Source organism: Lipophrys pholis, assembly GCF_963383615.2.
Source record: "Lipophrys pholis genome assembly, chromosome: 1".
NCBI lineage: Eukaryota > Metazoa > Chordata > Actinopteri > Blenniiformes > Blenniidae > Lipophrys > Lipophrys pholis.
In genome coordinates this window covers 19516617-19538300 of record NC_137635.1, presented here as the reverse complement: position 1 = coordinate 19538300, position 21684 = coordinate 19516617, and the positions used below count along the sequence as shown (strand labels likewise).

Here is a 21684-nt window from a genome sequence, read left to right as displayed (position 1 = left end):
AAGCTGCAGAAAATACATATTTTTTAAATGCCTTCCAAGAGGTGAATACTCCATCTCTGTATGACACTCTGTTTTGACAACTGTAATCTTTGCTTGTTTAGTGCTGCAACTTGAATGTTTGGTGGAACAACTGGAAAGGCCAGTTGATGTAATTGCACTTTGACCACTGTTATGGAAATCTACTTGTTTTGTCTCATAAAGAATGAGGTGTAGTTTTTCAGTCTGTGTTTCAAGGATGACCTGTGTCAACACCTTTTGTTCACCAATTTTTGTCATCTTCAATATCTAGAGTGGAGGAAGCATGTGGGTCTTTCTGAAAAAGAATTCAGCCTTAAAGAAAGTTCTCTCCGACCTCATTGTTACACAAACCTCTGGACACCCGCTAAAGGCTGTACTTTGACATTGTCTCTTCTGGCAATAATAATGTCATAAAATTCTCTTGAACTTTATAAATTCTCTCAGTCTGATTCTTGTGTATAGTGTCTCCTGGGGATTTAGTATAAAATTCTCATCAAAAGCACAATAAAGGATTGTTTATGGCAGGGGGAAGTGGTTTATGGAAATTTTTTGAGCATCCAGCAGCGACAGGAGTTGTAAATGGAAGGCAGATGTCAGCCACGCCAAATTGGGTTTGATGTTTCCTCAGTAGCCGGTATAAGATCGACGCCTTTGTTAAATACTGTGGAAATCTAGTGTGCATTTGTTGCTATAAAAGCTATGAAAAAGAAGCAAAAGCCATAAGCTATCTTAAAAATACCAACTTCTACCAAAAATGGAAGTGATGTCGGCCATGTTTTGTCTTCAAGTCGGGAGTAAGTGTAACGGAATGGAGTGATCACTTTTTCGAGCTGTGGACAAACGTAGCTGTTACACAATTTGGAATGAGAGGTCACTCTTTCCCCAAACAAACATGGACTACAAATTTAAAAAAGCACAAGGAAAAAGATGATCAGGCTCTTTGATTGGCCGTGGCTGAAAAAAGAAAACCATGTCCAGCCCGCCTCACACGACTCAAAACACACGCAATGAAACAGTCTAAAAACTTTGCTCTTCTGTGTGGCGACAACAAAATCACAATGTCTTGACAAGGGGCTGTTTTTAGCCTGCCAGCATTTCCCACAGTAAATGAATTGCCCCATTGTTGACTTGCAAGAGAAAAATAGTATGCAGAGTCTTATTTTCTTGGCTCAAGCCTAACCGTGAAGTGAAAAACAGGCTTTCCAAGCAACGACTGTTTTTCACTTCACGGTTAGGCTTGAGCCAAGAAAATAAGATTGGCACCAAAAGCGAGACATATGGAAGTGGCAGAACAGTCAAGTATATTCATTGTCATATTCTACCATGACACCTGATTCATAATGACCATTTGTGTATCTGTTAAATTGCATCCATCCCTCTTCGGCACCACTTCACTTTGCTTGGAGTCGTAGTGTCACCGCTCCATCAAAGCGCAAACTGCATTTAGTGGCTCCAAAGTCCACACTGATATTGGAGATGTTATCATTGACAGGTATAGCATAACCTTCACACCACTGGCGTTATCTAAATGACAGTACACATAAAAACTTGCTTCTGGTATCAACTTATAAAACCTTTACATTGACACTTTTTGTAGTTGTGTCCATAGATGAATGAAACTTGCCCGGATCTCTTCTCACGTGCTAAATATTCCTTTGAGGTCATCTGCAGAAGTCAAAGTAAAGGCTGATTCTGGTTTATGCTATTTAAAAGAAAAGAAAAAACACACATGGAGATCACCATCTGAATCCATGTAACCTTTCACACTATACTTTACTGCAGAAGCCACTCCCTCATGTGGCATATCCCTGAATGCCTTTCCACCTGTCAACAGATGCTTACTGGTGTTTAATTGAGCCGCAAATCTTCCTCATCTGAGGTATGGGTGTCCACGTCCAGTGCCTCAACTGTCTGATAGGAGTGATACTAGCCAGCACTGTGCTCTTTTTTCTTTCATGGGAGCATTTGGATAAAATACACGTCCGGTAAGTGGTTGCTTTTGTATCATTGTGAACTTGTGACTGCCGTGTGTAGCAGTAACTTTTTTGTTGTAGATAATTCTGTTATTTAATTTTTTGATGACGACTACAATGTACCGCTTCTTGCATTTTTAGCTGGACGATTTTCCCGAGCAAATACAGAGCTGGAGACAGATTAATTCACACTAACTCCACTATTTGGGAAAAAGGAAAGCCTGAAACTCCACCAGCTGCTGCATTACCAACACATAAAACAGAAAAAGCTAATTTAACAGTAAAAGCAGAGACTCCCATCCCCGTCATCATCGTAAAATCCTTCAAGAAGCTTCCTCAGTGGGACTTTGAGGATGTTTACAATGAGGACACTCCACCTCGGACAACAGTAAGCACAGATCAAACATATCTCACCTTTACGGGATGCATGGCTTGCTTCTGTTTGCTTCTCTTTTTCAAACCTTCTCACCTTCCGAACATTTCTTTTGAAGTGAGGGAAATTACTTCTGTGAATGTCTACATTTATGGTTTCTCCAACATGAGATTTTATTAAAACCAATAAGACAAAATTATTCGTTTTCGATTCATTGTGATTCTTCAGGCGTTGTTTTCTCCTTCACAGATGTGCACAAAGTCTCTGCGAAACTCAAGGGACAGGACTTTCAGAAAGGCTTTTCTGCCAAACATACGTTTGTTTCTTCACAAAGACAACATCAACATGAGCGAGTGGAACCGGCTCTCACATTTCAACAGCCCATTTGGATTCATGGGGTACAACTATGATGGTAGGTGGATGATTCTGTCTTTTCATAAGACTCTGGGCGATTGAGTGACCTAAATGCATTAACCACTTGACGTAATAATGGAAAACTTACCATTTCCTCTGGATATTTGCCTGATGAAGCATCACACTGATGAAATTCTTGCCAATCGTTGAACTGGCAAGAACGTTTTTGTGTACTTAACATTATACATTCTTGAGTTTCTGTCATAGTTCCAGAGCTCATTGTCTAGTATTTTGTCATTGCTGAATTCTTTCACCACCGTCTTTGTCACGTCAGTCCAACTGTCAAGGCTTATCAGACTTCTAGCATGCACGACTTCTGCCATTTGAACCCTTTTGTTCCCTCAACATTTTTTCACATAGCTTGTGTTTCACGGTGCTTGCAGAGATCATGGCCGCCGTGAAGCTGATCCCGAAGCCAACAGAGCCTCTGCTCTTGCCCACGCCAGGAGGGGACGGCTGTATACGCTGTGCTGTGGTGGGCATGGGAGGGATCCTCAACGGATCCAGAATGGGGGCAGAGATCGACGCTCATGATTATGTTTTTCGGTAGGAAATAAAGAGAGCCAGCTTCTGGTGTGCCAGTAATTACTGAATATGACAACAATGGTCATGTTCATTGATCATTTTGGAATGGATAGTAACACAAAGATAAAAACAGAAGGGAAAATAGTTCTTAAAATTACATTTCGAGGGGTAGCCATCAGCTTGAAGCCTTAAATCAAATGTATACAATCAAAAGTTTGTGTTAAACAAGTTTAAAAATGTTTGTATTATACTGTTCTCTTGCAGAACTGTGTTGAAACAAACTTCACCATTCTTGAAAAACAAGCAATTTATTTATTTATTTTTAATATTGAGCAAAGTGACAAAAATAATTATATTGGAAAATGTAAAGAAAAGTACATACTCAGAAAAGTTTCTGTAGAGCTAAAGCAGTGTGAGAATGATGCAATTCAAGCCGGGCGCCACCTTCCCGTGGGCTCACCACCCACAGGAAGGTTCTTAATCAGGTGCAATGTGATCTGGGTGACAGTGCTCAGACCCGGAAATGGATAAGCGGAAGAAAATGGATGGATGGATGGATATATATAAATATTCTTTAACCAGAAAAGAAACAAAATTCAACCAGAAAATATATCATTTTTGCAAACTTCTATGTTGGAAGATAAAGAGGTCAAAATATGCCAATATGAACTGAATTAATTCTAGAATGTGAACATTCACCCACAGGTCATCAAGCAGAACAATGGCTTTAATGTGTTTGTGTGACAGGATGAACGGAGCGATGACCCAGGGCTTCGAAGCAGACGTAGGAAACAGAACATCCGTCTACGTTCACTCCGCTCACTCCATCGTTAGATCACCATACTTGCTGAAGCAGTACGGATACAAGTCAGCTCCACATGATGAGGTATTGAAACTCACGGGGCAACGGTGTGGAATGGTTTACGTTCCCTTCACGACGCCTTCCAACACTTCCCCTTCACAGGGTATAAAATATGTGATGATGCCTGAGGAGCTGAAGGACTTCCAGTGGCTTGAGGGTCTCCTCAAAGGGATAAAAGTCTCGTCTGGACGGTACCGCGGCAGAAAGTTAGTCCCTGTTCACTGCATATTGTTAACATGTATGAAAAACAACTGCGGGCCATTTATGGGGTTGTAAGACCACAAAATGCAGTAACTTCACATTCAATAGAAGTTTGAACGTTTCCATAATCTGAGTTCATTATGCTCTAATGTTACTGCCCTAGGCCATTTAAAAAGACACTGGGTTGCACATGGCTCTTGAAAACGTATATAATTGAAACAATAATGTTTAAAATAAATAGAACTTTTATCCTGGAGACATAGAAAACTACACAAATGCGTAGTATTTAGTTGATGTAGGCGAACCATTTATTCCTCCTGATACTACACTGTTAATAATTGATGTCAAATCCTGGATAACTACCAGTGAATTATAGATTATGAAAAAAATTTATGTTAGATAGATTTTTAGGGTTCAACACACCATCCAAAGACAATTATGCATATCTTGTCTTATCAATTTGACATTGTGACACATCTGTGGTATATTTAGAGTAACGTTGCTTCAAAAGCATATTGTTCTTCAAATAATGTAAATAATCTGTATTTCCACCCTTCAGGCCACTGACTTACTACTCAGGGCAGTACAATGAGAGTCGATTCTACGTTTTGCATCAGGACTTCCTGCGATACGTGCGGAACAGGTGAGTCTCCTCGTGCAGTCGAATTCAAGCTCTATGTCTTTTAAATGTGGCGATTTTTAGTCTTATAACTTTTCACCTTTTGTTTTATGATATAACCTCACAAGACACTTGAGTTGCGTTATGATAATCTCAGGAATCTGCATGACTCGAGACCGATATCCAAAACCTTCCATCATTGGCTGGCATGCTGCCATGTAAACACAAAAGTTTTCTGAAACCAAGAACGGAGAAACATGTTAACAGAGCCTTAGCCATGCTACCATGGTACTTTTCACTGGTCTGGCCCATTGAACCAGACGGACCCACACAGCCAACAAAGTATTTAAGACGTTGTATATAAGACTTTCCAAACTGAGGGAGACAAGTGAAAGTAACACAAGTTACTTCTCCAAATGGCTTTACATCCATGCATTTTCTGTGCTGCTTTGACCAATAATAAGGATAGTTGGGGATGAATACATCTTGAATACCTGACACACAATCTTCCAAAAGTAACATACTTGTGACAGACACAATATTCCCATTTTTTACTCATGGTTCAACAACTGACAAAATTTCATCTAAGCTTACCAATGCCTTAACAAAAGTCCAGCTCTGGCTCAGAGATAACTGTCTAGTTCTCAATACTAAAACAACAATGTGTATGACGTTCACCAAAAGACCAACAAAGCAGAACAACCTTTCAGTCTCTATAGATGGAGAGGTACTTGAACTGGTCTCTTGGTTTAAGTACCTTGGAGTCATACTGGATTCAAACCTTCAAGAAACATATATAAAAGGTTGTCAACGATGTAAAAAATTTGAAACAAATCAGGCCTTCTGTCTCCACCACTGCTGCTAAATCTTATCTTCATTGTATGATCTTCTCTCACATAGAGTAATTTTTCCCCGGTCTGGTCATTTGCTGGCGTCACTGCAGTAAAACCTGCAGAACAGCTGTATAAAATAGCCATCAAGGTTTTTGCCCCCAAAAACAACCTACTCCTCTCACCACTGTCCAATTTTAGAGAAATATCATATTTTCAGTTTTGAAAACTTCTGAATATTTAAACATACTCGATGGTTTGGCCTCTACCCCTTTGGAGGAATTTATTAGACAACAAGATAGTAATCTTAGAACCAGATCAGCCACTAGAGAAGACTGTGAGGTTCCATTCAGACGAACCAACACTGGGCAAAAGGGTTAACAAGCTGGAATAGGCTTCAAAATACTATTAGAGAGTCTTCCACTTTTACAGCATTTAAAAAAGAGCTCAAACTATGGTTCAATGCTAATCAATCTTGTGATCACTTGTCAGACCCATTGTCAGATCATGTAATAGATTGGGGGATTTGTTTATATTGCAGGGATGGTTGAAAATAGTATAAATCTATAACCTATGTAAATTTTTTGGGTTTTTAAATCATTGTTGTCTTCAATGTATGAGGACTACGGATGGAAAGTAGCCCATGGCTAAATGTGGCACATTTACACAAAGTAACTGTACTGAGTTAATATGCACTGTCCTCTCCAAATAGACTAATAAAGAAAGGAAAGAAACAGCTCGTGAAAAATGAGAAATCAAGCCATTTTAACATGATAGGCATTTAGAGCTGTGATTGCCTACAAAATAAGAATTTGGTTTTTTTTTTTTTCAGTCTAAAAGTTCTTTCTGATTGCTTCCAGGTTTTTAAAGTCACCAAAGCTGCAGTCTCGAGGTTGGCCGGTAGTTCGACCGACCAACGGGGCTTTCACTCTCTACCTGGCTTTGCACACCTGTGACAAAGTAAGTGACATTTACTTTAACAGGTGTGGCATATGGTGATAATGTGTATACTGGGCGGGATTAGTGAGCTCTCAATCACAATGTTGATAGTTGGTTTACAGCTTTAGTGTTTACTGGCATTGGTATTTATTAACTTAATGTTGGAATGTAAGCATAGATCAAGGAGTTACTCACTGCAACACCTTGTGGAAGAAAGTGGTACTGCCTTATAGAGAGAAAATAGAGTTGTTTTTTAAATCAAGCGTACATTTAGGCTTCTTCTGGAAAATCTTATCATTTGTTTTGTTTGTGCATGTAAGTTGCAGAGCACTTTCCTCTGAAATGTGGCAAAATTCTGCATAGATTTTGGTATATCTGTTCATTCATTTGGTGGGAGCATGTAAAAATGCCAAGTTTGACATGTAACATCACTTTTTTTTTGATTAGTGCTATTTTTATGCAGTTTGTGAAAGGTTTTGGATGAGCTCCCTCATTTTTAAAGAGTCAGTCTTCTGATTGTGTGTTACTCTCATGGTAAAATACATTATTCATAGTGCTTTCATTTTAATTTAATCATATCTTCTGTCTTTCTGCTTTCCTCAGGTAAGCACATATGGATTCATGACCGATGACTACAGCAAATACTCCGACTACTACGTCCAAAAGACAATAAAGGTCAAGAACATGCGCCATCCCCACCATGACTACAAACTCGAGTTGAATCTGTGGAAAGAACTTCACAGAAGCAAGATAATGAAGCTGTATCAAAGAAATTAGATGCACCACTGAGAAAAAAAGATCCAATCGATAACATGACACACTCAGAAAAGTAGTGGAGGAACCAGCTATTTTATTTTTTGAAAACAGTAAAGAACAATAAGAATCATAAACTTCTTGATTTGTGGAACAGCTTGCTGGGCGGCCTCTGGGCCGCAGGGACTATTGGTGTTTTTAAGAGCAGGCTCAAAACTCACCTTTTTAATTTGTATTTTAATCATCTAATCAATTAACTTTTTTCTATTTGATACTGTTTTAGTTCAACGGCTTTTATCTTATTGATACATTTTTGAATTTTCAGGTCGTACGTCATTGCATTTTTTTCTTTCATTGGGTAACATGAACCCTTTGTGTTACACAGATGTAGAAGTGCAAAATAACTGTAATTTGATTGGATTCTTATACAGATCATGTTTGAGCAAAACTTTGTAAAGTCTTGAAATACAAAATTGCAGAAGAAGAGATGAATATCACCATCTTCTGTACTGCCTCATGCAGTTGAGGGTTGTTTGACAATGAGCTGGACTGGACTGTGGGAGGAAACTGTAGTACCATCAAAAAACGAGCAAATTACACAAAGAAGAGGCCGAATTTGAACACACAAGATTCTCTTGATGAAGCAGCAGCGCTAACCTCAACACCACCCCACTCTTTTGAATCACCAAACTATACATGCCACATTTCAGAGGTTGTTTTTTTTATTTATGTGTGGTCATTTCTGCTGCCATGGGAAGAAAGTTTGAAAATAAAGACATATCAAACATCTGCATCTTTTTGCTTTGCTGCATTATTATAAATTCAACTTGTATTTTATTGTTTGATTGTTGGTTGTTTGGTATTTTGTAACTCTTGTGCGAGTGCAACGTTGTCACAATCTGTTTGGTTTCATGGATTTTAAGCATGACCGTAAGAGGTTTTCCGTCTCGGCTCGCTCTTCGTCCTACTCACTCAGCAACCGCCAGCAAGTCACTGATCTTATTTTCTACTGGAGGATCGGCACCTCACTGACCTTGAACATGAAATATGTCCAACTGTCAGCAACATTTTAAACTGAGAAGCGAACGAGGCTAAACCTGATAAACGTTCCACCGGAATAAAAACAATTGTGAATTCAAAATGTCCCTGTTTACAGAAGGGAGGCCAGTGGTCAAAATGACGACATCTCGTGCATTTTCTGATTGTTGGTTTGTACTGCGTTCTGGGATCTTCAGGTTTTCGGGGGGGATTTCCAATCTTTTGATTAGATTGTAGTTTTTAAATGATTCACTAATATTTGTTTCCCAGTCACTTCACCAGTAAGTAAGAATTTAGTCAAAACAACTTTCTTTATCCCCAAATCCTTTTTTTTTTTTTTCCCTTTGTCCTGTTCGGCAGCTTGGGCAAACAATATTATGTGATTGAGAGCCTTCCGGTGTCAGAACAGTTTACCTGTTGCTGCCTTTATTAGAAGTTGGCATGGCGGCCGTACACGACCGGGGGGAAATGCTCAAAGAAAGAGAGAAGACGGAAGATTGAGGGGGACAACATAGAATACCCTTGTTAGTGCTACATATATAATTTACAGTTATCACAAATACTTTCCAACTGTTATTAAATGGACTAACTTATATAGCACTTTTTAGCTGACAAGAGCCCCAAAGCGCTTTACATAGCTCATCACATCACCCATTCACACACCATTGGAGGCTGCAGCCGTGCAAGGCGCGGTCACTGCCCAAGGACACTTCGGCACTTTGGCAAGCAGAGATGGGAATCGAACCTGCAACCTTCCGATTGGGAGACAACCGCTATGCCGCCCCATTAGATTAAACCAGCCTGAGCAGCTCTATCGAGACAGTAACATGATTTTCAAGATTAAAACATCCCAAATTCCAATAACAAAGTCATTCAAATCGTTTTACATCAACAAACATGAGAAGAAAAAAAACACACACTATCCAATGTCGGATTAGGAAATATACAGAAAGTCTGAGATGATAGATCTCAGGACATCTTTTTGTATTTAGTCTCCCTTAAACTCTGATTTCACAGTGAATGGCCCCTAACATTAACTTCTTCCCCGATATTTCAGAAAAAAAAACCCTGAATCTTTAACATACACCATAGATGCATTTGGTACCATCATTAGTCGATAGAAACGTAAACAATGGCTCCACTTTCGGGCGGCATTCTTGATGCATCAGCGCGTTCCTGGATTTTCTTCCTTCGTTTCTGATGTCCTCTGATACAACTTCATTATTTTACTATTGTGAAGCTTGTGCCACAAGTCCTTCTCTAGTATGTAGTCGTGGTTGATGTAGAAAATGACTTTGGACTTAGTGTCCCTATGAATATAGTAGTTGGGGTAATTCTTGTAGTCCTCAGTCATGAATCCATATGCATCCACCTGCAGGCAACACAAAGACAGAGAGGAGCGGGAAGATTACCAAGAATGTCAGCTAACAAGTCTCAGAGGAGAATGTACTGTACAGTGTCTTAAGAATGTTTTTCTGTGCACTTTCAACTGAATACTGAACATTCATCTTTGCATGTCACCAATAAGCACACTATGATCTCAGGGTAGATAATGTCATAGTAGACAGTTGAAGAAACGTAACAAAGAAACAAACAGACAACACCGCAGAGAAACCAGGCTCAGAGTTGGCTATGTGCCCGCCTCCACAGGTTGGTTTTAGAACAGAGGGCTGCCACCGGCCGCTACGGAGACACATGTGGCCTTCAGCCCCTCTGTAGTGGCTCGTTCAAGCTTTCACACAATTTAAAAGGAAATAAACAGATTTCATTCTATATTTAATTTTTTTGCATTCCACACTCATTATCAAATATACTTTTATCTCATGGCTGAAAATATCCGAAAATGTTTTTAAATGAAATAAATAGGTCAAATAGCTGAAGATGATGAAACTGCTAAAACGACAAAGGTGGCCAAAAAAAAAAAAAAAAAAAGCTGAAAGGAAATTAACCCAAACAGGTAAACATGCTAAAAGCAGCTTCAAAACGAAACCTAGTTTCTAAAACATGTACATATAATTGGTTGGGGGCAAAGAAATATAACAGACTAAAATGATATAAGCAGCTTTAACCACTTAAAAATGTGAAAAGTAGAATCAAAATCATAAAAACAAGGGATGCACTGTGGGATACTACACTGAGTACTCGTACTCACAAAAGATCCCAGATACAACTCTGCAAGTACTTTGTCAGTGGTGTGTTGCTGCTTTAATATTAATGAAAATGATGAAAGTGTCATGACCTCCACCTCTGGCCCTGCCTAGTGCCAGCGTTTTCCCTTCCCCTCCCTCCTTTCCTTTTTCTCAGGTGGGCGTGTGCTGCATGCTGGTGAGGTGTGGAGTGCAGTCTGATTACCTGAGTGCACTCACCTGAGGCAGGGTGTGGCTACACCAATCAATTCACCTCTCTCCCCATAAAGCTGGCTTCAGATCGAGACTCGGCGCTGGACCGTAAACTATGGACAGTTAGCTCTGCCCTGCTCTGCTCTAATCCTGTCTTCCCCCCCTGCTGCAGCTTTGGATCAACCCTGCTGCACCAAGCCCCTGCTTATGACTCCATTCAGTGACACAGCTCAACGGAAGGCTCTCTGTTCACCCTCCATCGGGCAGCAGTACATGCCCTTCGTCCCGCTTCCTCACCGCCGACCACGCCCTCCTACAGCTCCCCACTTCGTACCTGGCAGTGTGCTCCCCGCAGCATCTAGCTGGGCCTGAAGACGTACTTTTGAGCGTTACCTTTAGTAGGGCTATGATTCCTGTGTTGTACTTTGATTCAGATTTTTTCCCGTCTTGAGTATTTGTTTAGTTTGGCAGTTTCTTAGTTTGTTAGCGTTTGCTGAGTAGTTTAGTCACCCCTTCCCCTCCTTTTGTTCTCCGTCTTCTTTCTATCCTTGTGTACCAGCTCAGCTATCTTGTTTATTTGAGTGGAGTCCCTTGCACGTTTATTTATTAAAATACTCCTGAGAGAACTCCTGGTACCGTGTCTCTGTCCGTGCCTGAGTCTCTGAGTGTGAATCGTGACAGAAAGTAATTCAGGCTGTAAAGTATGATCTGCCAGAATATCAAGAGGAGGAGAAAACTAGTTGATACACCACCAGCAAATGAATCATCAGCTGTGGCAATCTGGTCTTGCCTTACATATGGAGTAATGATTAAGCTTACAAGTACTTGTATAAATACTGTGTCAACAAGTAGCTAAAAGTTAGTATTTGTACTGGTAATGGAGCGTCTCTATTAAACGTTCTTATGAAACTCGACACAAGATAAGAGTTTTAGTGTACAAATCCAAAGCTACACAACTGTTTAAACTGGGTTAACGTTATTCTAAAGGACAAACCTGTTTTGTGGACGCAGTCACGCTTTAATTGGTGAAAAGCAGCAAAAACGTTGGTCATAGAGGTTGCAGTCTCCTGGTTCAAGGGATGGAAAAAAGTTTCTCTCCATTTGTTTTTGTAACTTTAAAAAAGTGCCCAAGGTGACACTTGCTTCGACTCCATCTCCATGTGGATGGCAGAAATGCTGCTACTTCGCATGCCACCACGGCCATAGCAAATAGTTCTTCTGCACACGTGCAAGAAGATGGACTATAACAATGGCGGCTTCAAGAGCGCCATGGCTCCGGGTCGATATTCTCCTGGGACTCAGTTTAGTAGAAATATAATTAATGACAAACTATCAATAGAATTAATGAATAGGGTTTTAATATTACTTAAAAATTTTTTTTAAATTAATTTACATTTCTGTAATCAACTCAGATTAAGGAAAATTTGGAGTTGACCAGACGTCAGTTTAGCTGGCACAGTAAAAAAAATAAACAAAATAAAAAAACCTAGCTCCGTACATTGGTCCCAGCATAAAATATAAAGAAATCTGAGGGATAACTGTAAGACTCAGCCATGATAGCCCCATAAAAAAGTTTTTTCCTTTCTTTTTTTTCTCTGAGGAAACAGTCACTTACTTTCCACTGTGATGACGCACCCTACTGCACCTCTGATTGGCCCTGAGTGGGAACAAGTGACGTTTAAAGTGACCCATCAGAGAGGAGGGGGATTATGAGGCTGTCTATGTTGCCCCCAAAGTGCCAAAGCTCAACATCACCACACTCAGAGAGATCCCAGCGAGCGCACAGTCCGAGACAGCGCACACGCAGAACGTGGTCTCGCTGTGCGCGATTACAGTTTTTATTTGCTTTGGTTTTTGGCACTAAAATGACGGCATACAGGTCTCAGTCACATATTTGTTTTGGCATTCCAATCTGGGATCGAAAAAACTATGTAAAACAAAAAAAGGCAAATTGAAATAGAGAATGTGTCGTTGATAAAGTGCGGCTGTGCACTTTTCTCATCAAACCAGTACGTTTGTGTCCTTCATGGACAAAAGCACCATAACCCCTACATCAAGGTGTGTCTAGTGTGACGTACAACTGAGATTTCAGGTACCTGCATGAGGGAAACGGATGTCAACCTACTGTGTCACACGTGTGCAAAGCCAAAAAGATGGCGAACGCTCCGTTGGTTGGTCTAAACATCGCCCAATGGCCGCCACTGAGAGTTTTGGATTTTAAAAACCTGCCGGAAATAAATACAATTGAATGAACACGCACACAAAAAACAAGTTTTACATGTTAGACAATATAACAATCCAGTGACTATTTAAAAGGAGCATCTTTATTGAATTCATTCAGATGTTCTGGACTCTTTATTTTTTTTGTCATGACAGTTAAATGCAGGGAAAATGTTTTACCTTGCTGAATTTATTCAGATTAATCCTTTAACATCTTGCTCAACTGTTTGGTTCATCACCCAAATGAACCATTACTTCCTCTTGCTGAATCCGTTCGTTCAGTAGGTGACTGTTTGTTCACTTTAGTCCTGTATTAAATGTTTAAACATTTAGTTCAGGGTTCACACACAACCCAATTTCATCTCGAGTGGGCCAGACTGGTAATATGGTGCCATAATAATTACTTTTAAATTTAAACTTAAAAGTTTTACTTTGTTGATGTGCCAGAATATAGGTGATGGAAATGCCAATATTTCCACAAGACCAAACAATTACTGGGAATGATTATTACAATCTCAAGATAAAGTCAATTTTAATGAAATCTTCTGGTGCAAACTAGAAGTGGAACGTCAACTGTTGCATTAGGTATGTTTTTACAAACTCGCCCAGATGTCGTGACATTGTGCAATGAGGAAGCTCGCGATCATGCAGACGTCGCAGCTCGGGACTCAGTGTCTGCTACTCCTAAGAAGGTGGTTCTAGAAAATCAATGCTGACATTCAGATGTGACTATGCTTTCTTAAGATTTTTTTTCTTACACCGTTGTATTTCACACCGTCTGTCCATATTGTTCAAAATGTTCTATAAATAAAGTTTAAAAAAATCTTTGACAAATCTTTGAAATGTTCACAAAGTGCTCGGCCATTTGTTGGCCTGGGTTGCAGCCTCTCGCGGGTGGTTTATCGGGTCGGTGTCTGGCTGCAAGTCTTTACTGATTTTCAAACAATATGCAAACCCTGGTGCAACCAGTAGAATGCTAAAAATCAAGATTTCAACTGGCATCTCTCTACAATATTTGGACTATTAATTAAAAAAGCAAAACGTTTTGATCGGTCGGTTGGTCCATTTCTTCATCATGCTTCGCGAAGGAGGGAGCAAATATGTCAGACATGCCGTCTGTGTTAAAATGATCTTTTTTTATTTGGCCGACCTCAAGTTGTAAAAACATTTTCAATAGTGGTCATCAGACTTTGTTCCTCTTAAGCCAACAGAGGGTTACTTGACGGGAAACATCCTGAACAGCTCGTTTCAAATCATAGTTTGAGCTGATGGACTAATTTCAGCATACCGGACAAGATTGTGAGAGAATACTGACCTGTTCTTGACGTATCGGAGGAAGTCCTGGTGCAGAACGTAGAAGCGGCTCTCGTTGAACTGGCCCGAGTAGTATTGCCTTGGTCTGAAGGTTCAAAATGATAAGGACAGTCATGACCTTGTGTTTACGCAACAGAACATGTGAATGATGGAATGTATTGTTGGAGAAGTGTCATAAAATGTCATAAAGGTTCAATAGGAAGATCAGATATTTACTCCTTATTTTTGTAGTAACCGTCTGGGATTTTTTCTCCTTTGAAAAGAAAGTTGAGCCACCAAAAATCTCTCTTCCCCTCAGGAATCATCACATATTTTATACCCTGCGAAAATGCGGGCGACAGAAGTGTGTTAGGGAGTGGAAAAGAAACAAAGTTGTGCACTTGTCGGATTTCACTACCTCGTCATGGGGCGCGCCTTTGTATCCATACTTCTTCAGCAAATAGAGCGACGTAGTGATGGAGTGGGCCGTGTGGACATACACCGATGTCCTGTTTCCTACGTCCTCCTCGTAGCCCTGGGTGATTGCGCCGTTCATCCTGTCGCACAAACAAAACGACTTCAGAAGGGTTCATTTACATCAACCAAAGTTTACAATACTCTAGCACATTTATCCGTTCACACCCGGCAGTAGAACATAAAAGCAATCAAATTTGTTAGAAAAAGTTACGACACGAGTGCATTGTCCAAAGTGCAGCAGCAGTGAATGTCGCAAGGTACTTCCACAACATTCGTGGTGGAGAAAGAAATCAGGGTTTCATGTCAGGTAGACGCCTTACTATAATAAGTTAGTCATTTGTAAAATTTCAGTGACCTAGGATGAATAGTAATGTATTTTTTTTTTTTTTACACATAAAGACACATGGTTCCTTTGAAAAAGTAACTTATCATTAGTTTAAAATCATGGCTGGGGAAAAGAAAACCCGAAAACAAAACACTCTGGCGGGTCCCAATGTCCGACACAACTGTCAATTAAGACGCCCGACTGGTAAGATCGTGCTTGTCTGACGAGTGCGATTCTCGGCACAGTTTGACTTCACTTACATCAACGATCCCATTGTGCTAGAGTTTGTTTGCGTCTTAGCTTCTCTAGGCGGAGTCACACAAGCAGCCATCATACTGCATGAAAGCACACTGGGTATGACTGGCTCCTTGTGTACTGTGAGGCTGATGTCTCATTGTGCGTTAGCTGTTAATGTCGCCGTCAGAGCCCGGATTAGCTGCTGGAAAACTTGTGCAAGATGTGGCAGTGGACCGTGGATGGAATTTCTAAATTTTTGACAGCCATCAAACAGTCGCGCTGAATCATCATAGCTCGCAAATCTCAACCAAGTTGTTCATACAAGGTTTATTCTTTCGAACTTTCTACCACTAACCTAACAGGTTTATGCTGTCTGTACCTTTTGTTTTTGCTGTTTGAATAAAACTGTCAAAACAACGTTGAGCCTTTCAGAACTGAAAATTCCTCATATGAAATGAGATAATACATATTGTTGAACGTCTTCCAGGGCTTCACTTTCAATGTCAGATAAGGTAAACCTGTTCAGCAGGGTGTGAGTCTGTGGTCGTAAAACAAGTTGTATTTTAATCCGCCCCTGGAAACTTGGTTCACTGTGAGAAACAATAACCACATCACCATTTGAAAAAACAAAACAATAACCAATTGCGGGGATTATTTTCTTTATAAAAATGTATTTTATAGTGAAATATATTTATTGAACCACAAAATAAAATACTTCATTCTTTGATGCTGACAAAGGATGACGTTTGATTTACACACGTTAATGAATTTTGCTTTGTTGTGCTTTTCCCCTTTAGTGGCCAAAAAAAATCCATTTACCATTATTAGATACATTTACCTATCAATTATACTAGTTGAGTTTAAATCTAGGTACATTTCTATACATTTGATTCAGTGCAGGTGCAAATTTGAGTTTAACGTTCAACAAGAACCTCGCATCGTGACCAAGTGTGCACAAACTATTAGTCCAGAATTTGAATAAGTGGTTTGTCTATTAGTCAAAACTGAAGGTTAAACATACACCCTGGGATTACTCCCTTGCTCTCGACAAACCCGAGTTGACAATAATCGTCAGCATCCACACCTCATCATATGGATAACATAGACAGCCACCGATAATCTAGAATAAACTGCAGTGAAACCACACGGCCTTAATCTGTAAACTTTTGGATCAAGCGCCTTAAATGGTAGCGTGTCAAGTTAATGAAGCATTTAGGAGAAGCACAATAAAATCACAAAGAAATGAGTCATTGTGGTTCATTAGATATATGATCTGTTCTTAAACATCCACCCATTTCCCCCCACGTATCCGTTTCCGGGTCGCGGGGGTGACAGTCTGAGCACCGTCACCCAGATCACATTGCACCAATTAAGAACCTTCCTGCAGGTGGTGAGCCCGTGGGAAGGTGGCGCCAGGCTTGTGACACAAACCCTCTAACTTGAGATTATAAGTCTCATGTTCTTAAACAGTGCCAAAATAAATATAGGAGAGGTTTTCTCAAATGTGTCACACATAATTTTCCCGGCAGACTTAGTGTACAGTCAATGAGGTAATAACTCAAAAATAAAGGTTTTCTTTGAGAAAAATCTGCGCAAATTGTCATCCTTACTCATTATGAACGTTTACTGTTGGTTCAGCAATGGGGCAATTTCGGGTCATTAATATACATCTCACTCTAACCCCGAACCCCCCCCCCCCCATCATCACAACGATTAGCCACTTTAACCTTTCTTACCGAAAGACATAATCATGAGCATCAATTTCTGCCCCCATTCTGGAGCCGTTGAGGATTCCGGCGGTCCCCACCACGGCACAGTGCACACAGCCGTCGCCCCCAGGTTTGGGGGAAAGCAGTGGCTCTTTTGGCTTCGGAATCAGTTTCACTGCAGGGACCACTTCTGCAAAAAATAAGAAACACAGACTCATGATGACATCAACAGTATAAAGACCTGCTGCTCCCCTCTGCCACATAGTTTGAGAGGTGCAGCCCATAGCTGAAGTGCAGTTGCTATGTCCTGCATGGGGTGTGGTAAGAATAATATACAGGCGGGTTGTTGAGTCACTTTTGCAAATCAGAACAAGTTGTCCACTTTCCTATTTGATATTTAAATTCATAAAAGTGTTTAGAGCACATAACGTTCCAAGGAACCTCAAAGAGCTACAGTGAAAACAAACATAGGAGACGCTTCCAAAATGTTATTGGTTTGGGTTTGCGCCACATGCAAGTCCAACTGAGACAATAAATCTTGATTTAATAATGAAAGCTTTCGTTTTGAAAAAATGAAAACTATATAAAATGTATTGTGTGTAATGTAGATAATATATGTATAAATAATGTAAATGTGGAAACTGATGACAAAATTTGTATATTTGTATAAACTGTAGAGACTTAAAAGAAGTAGAAATATTCTATGCTTATGTAAGTTCTGATTGCAAATTGAATCTTTTGTAAAACTGTAAAAGAAACAAAAGACTGAAAATGTATAAAGGGGTAGGAAACATAAGTTTTACTTCAACCTACTCCTTTTCGAATTGTATGTACAGTATATTACTTTCTTTTTATTTTTTTTAATTGCATTGTACAAATTCGAAATAAAGACTACTACTACTACTTTCTTTGATACATATTTTAATGCTGGCTGTGATCTTATTGGGGTTTTCATTGACATTTGCGAATCTAATTTTAACCAATTCACAGCTGGAAAAGCCCCACATATTTCCCATCTGCCAAACTTAAAGAGGAAAGGGCCACACTGTGGCCTCGGCGTATTACAACTGTGTTTATTTTACAAAGGCAATTAGATAGGGTTGTGTGGAGCATATAGAAAATAAAATAAAGAGAAATCCATCCACGTATGGCTGTTGCTCATTAAATACCCAGAGCCATTTAAAAGGCTGCCTCAGAGCGCCTTGCAGTTAGACAAGAGAAACATTCAAACTACTTACCCTCATATTTGAATTCCATGAAACCGAAGGGATTGTTAAAATGTGAAAGCCGGTTCCACTCGCTCATGTTGATGGTGTCTTTGTGTAGGTACAAACGAATGTTGGGGAGAAAAGCCCGGGAGAAGAATTCATCCTTCGAGGTTCTCAGTGACTGGGCACATTTCTGAGCATAAAAAGATATCACACAATGAAGACAGAACAATTATTAACCGACTTCAAACCACAACATGGAGGATCAGCCAAAGAATTCGAACTAATCACTTTATGGCCAATGGAGACAGATAATCTTTGCAGGTCTTGCACAAAAGGGATAAAGGAGCATATTTCAGTCTAACCACCACTCAGGTTTGTTTATGTGACTTGTTTTTGTCTCATCCTGTCTTTGCATGCTTACTGTTGGTCGAGGTGGGGCGTCCTGGATATAAAGATCATCAAAAGTCCACGTTGGAGCCTTTTGAAACAACATTTTCTGGAAGCGCGGTATAACAGTCTCAGGCTCAACTTGCAGATTGATCAGCAGGGTGTCATTTTCTCTGACTTTGATTAAGAAGTGTGTCCAGCTGAAAGATGAGCGTCAAACACCACATCAAACAATTATCCGAATAAACAGCAATTTTGAAAACTTTGACTCACCGGTTGTTGTGTGTCCATGACAGAAAACAAATAATGGAAAAGACTGATGTGAAACAGAGAAAAGTAAGCGTCGAAAAGAGATGAATCGCCATCTGTGAGATATGGAGGATTAGATGAACATTTACAAGCAGCCAGGTTGTTCTCTGTTCATTCATTAATTTGCTCCCCGGGAGGAAACACGCGAGGGATGTTCCTCATACCGCGTCTCCGAGCTGAGCGCGCAGGGCGGGGTGATGGTCAATTGGGTGGAAACCCGTCACATGAAGAACGCGGCGGGTGAAATGGTTGACGAGATGGTCTTTTGGACTGATAATAAGATAATTGTCACTCCGCGCACTCCGGGTGAGTTCTGCACGAGGGATCTGGGAACGCTGAACCTATTTCCTAAGCATTAAAATTCACCTTTTATTGGTGCGTCACGTGAGAGAGAGTTGTTGCTGTTGCTAAAACTATTTCTGAACATTAACATGTGTATTTTCATGGCGCTTTATCTGAGAGAGAACTTTTGCTATAATTTACGTTTCATTAGAAACGTAAATATAAAATTATATATATATATATATATATATAGTACAGACCAAAAGTTTGGACACACCTTCTCATTCAAAGAGTTTTCTTTATTTTCATGACTATTGACATTGTAGATTCACACTGAAGGCATCAAAACTATGAATTAACACATGTGGAAATATATACTTAACAAAAAAGTGTAAAACAACTGAAAACACACCTTATATTCTAGGTTCTTCAAAGTAGCCACCTTTTGCTCTGATTACTGCTATGGACACACTCGGCATTCTCTTGATGAGCTTCAAGAGGTAGTCACCTGAAAGGGTTTTCACTTCACAGGTGTGCCCTGTCAGCTTTAATAAGTGGGATGTCTTGCCTTATAAATGGGGGTTGGGACCATCAGTTGTGTTGTGCAGAAGTCAGGTGGATACACAGCCGATAGTCCTACTGAATAGACTGTTAGAATTGGTATTATGGCAAGAAAAAAGCAGCTAAGTAAAGAAAAACGAGTGGCCATCATTACTTTAAGAAATGAAGGTCAGTCAGTCCGGAAAACTTTGAAAGTGTCCCCAAGTGCCCCAAAAACCATCAAGCGCTACAAAGAAACTGGCTCACATGAGGACTGCCCCAGGAAAGGAAGACCAAGAGTCACCTCTGCTGCGGAGGATAAGTTCATCCGAGTCACCAGCCTCAGAAATGGCAGGTTAACAGCAGCTCAGATTAGAGACCAGGTCAATGCCACACAGAGTTCTAGCAGCAGACACATCTCTAGAACAACTGTTAAGAGGAGACTGTGTGAATCAGGCCTTCATGGTAGAATAGCTGCTAGGAAACCACTGCTAAGGACAGGCAACAAGCAGAAGAGACTTGTTTGGGCTAAAGAACACAAGGAATGAACATTAGACCAGTGGAAATCTGTGCTTTGGTCTGATGAGTCCAAATTGGAGATCTTTGGTTCCAACCACCGTGTCTTTGTGCGACGCAGAAAAGGTGAACGGATGGACTCTACATGCCTGGTTCCCACCGTGAAGCATGGAGGAGGCGGTGTGATGGTGTGGGGGTGCTTTGCTGGTGACACTGTTGGGGATTTATTCAAAATTGAAGGCATACTGAACCAGCATGGCTACCACAGCATCTTGCAGCGGCATGCTATTCCATCCGCTTTGCGTTTAGTTGGACCATCATTTATTTTTCAACAGGACAATGACCCCAAACACACCTCCAGGCTGTGTAAGGGCTATTTGACCAAGAAGGAGAGTGATGGGGTGCTGCGCCAGATGACCTGGCCTCCACAGTCACCGGACCTGAACCCAATCGAGATGGTTTGGGGTGAGCTGGACCGCAGAGTGAAGGCAAAAGGGCCAACAAGTGCTAAGCATCTCTGGGAACTCCTTCAAGACTGTTGGAAGACCCTTTCAGGAGACTACCTCTTGAAGCTCATCAAGAGAATGCCAAGAGTGTGCGAAGCAGTAATCAAAGCAAAAGGTGGCTACTTTGAAGAACCTAGAATATAAGGCGTGTTTTCAGTTGTTTCACACTTTTTTGTTAAATATATAATTCCACATGTATTAGTTCATAGTTTTGATGCCTTCAGTGCGAATCTACAATTTTCATAGTCATGAAAATAAAGAAAACTCTTTGAATGAGAAGGTGTGTCCAAACTTTTGGTCTGTACTGTGTATATATATATATATATATATTAGGGATGTCCCGATCACACTTTTTTGACCGATACTGATCCGATTTTTCAGAATTGAGTATCGGCCGATACTAAATACTCTTAGGCTCCAATGTATCTTCTTTGTGTATTAAATTTCAGTTTCACTTAAAGCAGTATGAGAGGTTTGACCTGAACTGTCACAAAACATTTACATTTCATTGTGAATTATAAACACTTAATTCCACATCAAAGTGGTAAAAGCTGTTTGACAAAAGTAGTCTGAACATAGTTCTCTCAAAAACTTATTCAGAATATCCCAGTCTCCCTTCAAACTAGCGTAACCTTCTGGGTTATTTTTTTCGCCATATCGCTCCCCTGTGGGTACTTATCCTTTATTTAAATTTTTTTTTATTTTAAAATCCTTTATTTTAAAGCTTTTTTTAATTTATGCATTTTCTTTAGTTGTTGTTGTAAACTGAGGGTACATCCACACAACGA

At 40.1% G+C, this 21684-nt stretch overlaps 2 protein-coding genes across 6 annotated transcripts; one reads left to right on the top strand and one right to left on the bottom strand.

Annotated features, from left to right (window-relative positions):
- The first annotated feature begins 1872 nt into the window (after positions 1-1872).
- On the top strand, positions 1873-8614 carry LOC308113853 (alpha-N-acetylgalactosaminide alpha-2,6-sialyltransferase 1-like). Of its 2 annotated transcripts, XM_080470375.1 has the most exons (9): positions 1873-2003; positions 2133-2379; positions 2614-2776; positions 3162-3324; positions 4051-4189; positions 4268-4371; positions 4926-5009; positions 6676-6775; positions 7358-8614. In XM_080470375.1, exons 1-9 carry the CDS (start codon positions 1900-1902, stop codon positions 7529-7531), a joined length of 1278 nt encoding a protein of 425 aa, XP_080326501.1. In that variant the 5' UTR covers positions 1873-1899; the 3' UTR covers positions 7532-8614. The 2 variants fall into 2 exon arrangements, with proteins under 2 accessions (XP_080326501.1, XP_080326500.1); XM_080470374.1 differs by having other exon boundaries at positions 4051-4371.
- Positions 7585-19409, bottom strand: LOC308113875 (alpha-N-acetylgalactosaminide alpha-2,6-sialyltransferase 1-like). 4 transcript variants are annotated; one of them, XM_080470407.1, is made up of 10 exons: positions 19217-19409; positions 19017-19108; positions 18778-18943; positions 18384-18546; positions 17173-17335; positions 14816-14954; positions 14635-14738; positions 14420-14503; positions 13010-13109; positions 7585-9917 (listed from the first exon to the last, which is right to left on the bottom strand). In XM_080470407.1, exons 2-10 carry the CDS (start codon positions 19106-19108, stop codon positions 9711-9713), a joined length of 1218 nt encoding a protein of 405 aa, XP_080326533.1. In that variant the 5' UTR covers positions 19217-19409; the 3' UTR covers positions 7585-9710. The 4 variants fall into 4 exon arrangements, 3 of the variants coding, with proteins under 3 accessions (XP_080326533.1, XP_080326532.1, XP_080326534.1); XR_013935577.1 differs by lacking the exon at positions 19217-19409 and having other exon boundaries at positions 12500-13109; positions 19017-19181; XM_080470406.1 differs by lacking the exon at positions 19217-19409 and having other exon boundaries at positions 19017-19181.
- Positions 19410-21684: the final 2275 nt, after the last annotated feature.

Excerpts from the sequence above, each read along its gene's own strand:
- LOC308113875 (XM_080470406.1), bottom strand. The coding sequence starts at position 19,171 with ATGAATGAACAGAGAACAACCTGGCTGCTTGTAAATGTTCATCTAATC. Across the intron at positions 14,955-17,172 it reads GCTCATGATTATGTCTTTCG|GATGAACGGCGCAATCACCC; the intron begins GTAAGAAAGGTT and ends TTTGTGCGACAG. Across the intron at positions 14,504-14,634 it reads GGTTACTACAAAAATAAGGA|ACCAAGGCAATACTACTCGG; the intron begins GTAAATATCTGA and ends TTGAACCTTCAG.
- LOC308113853 (XM_080470374.1), top strand. The coding sequence starts at position 1,900 with ATGGGTGTCCACGTCCAGTGCCTCAACTGTCTGATAGGAGTGATACTA. Across the intron at positions 2,777-3,161 it reads CATGGGGTACAACTATGATG|AGATCATGGCCGCCGTGAAG; the intron begins GTAGGTGGATGA and ends CGGTGCTTGCAG. Across the intron at positions 5,010-6,675 it reads CTGCGATACGTGCGGAACAG|GTTTTTAAAGTCACCAAAGC; the intron begins GTGAGTCTCCTC and ends GATTGCTTCCAG.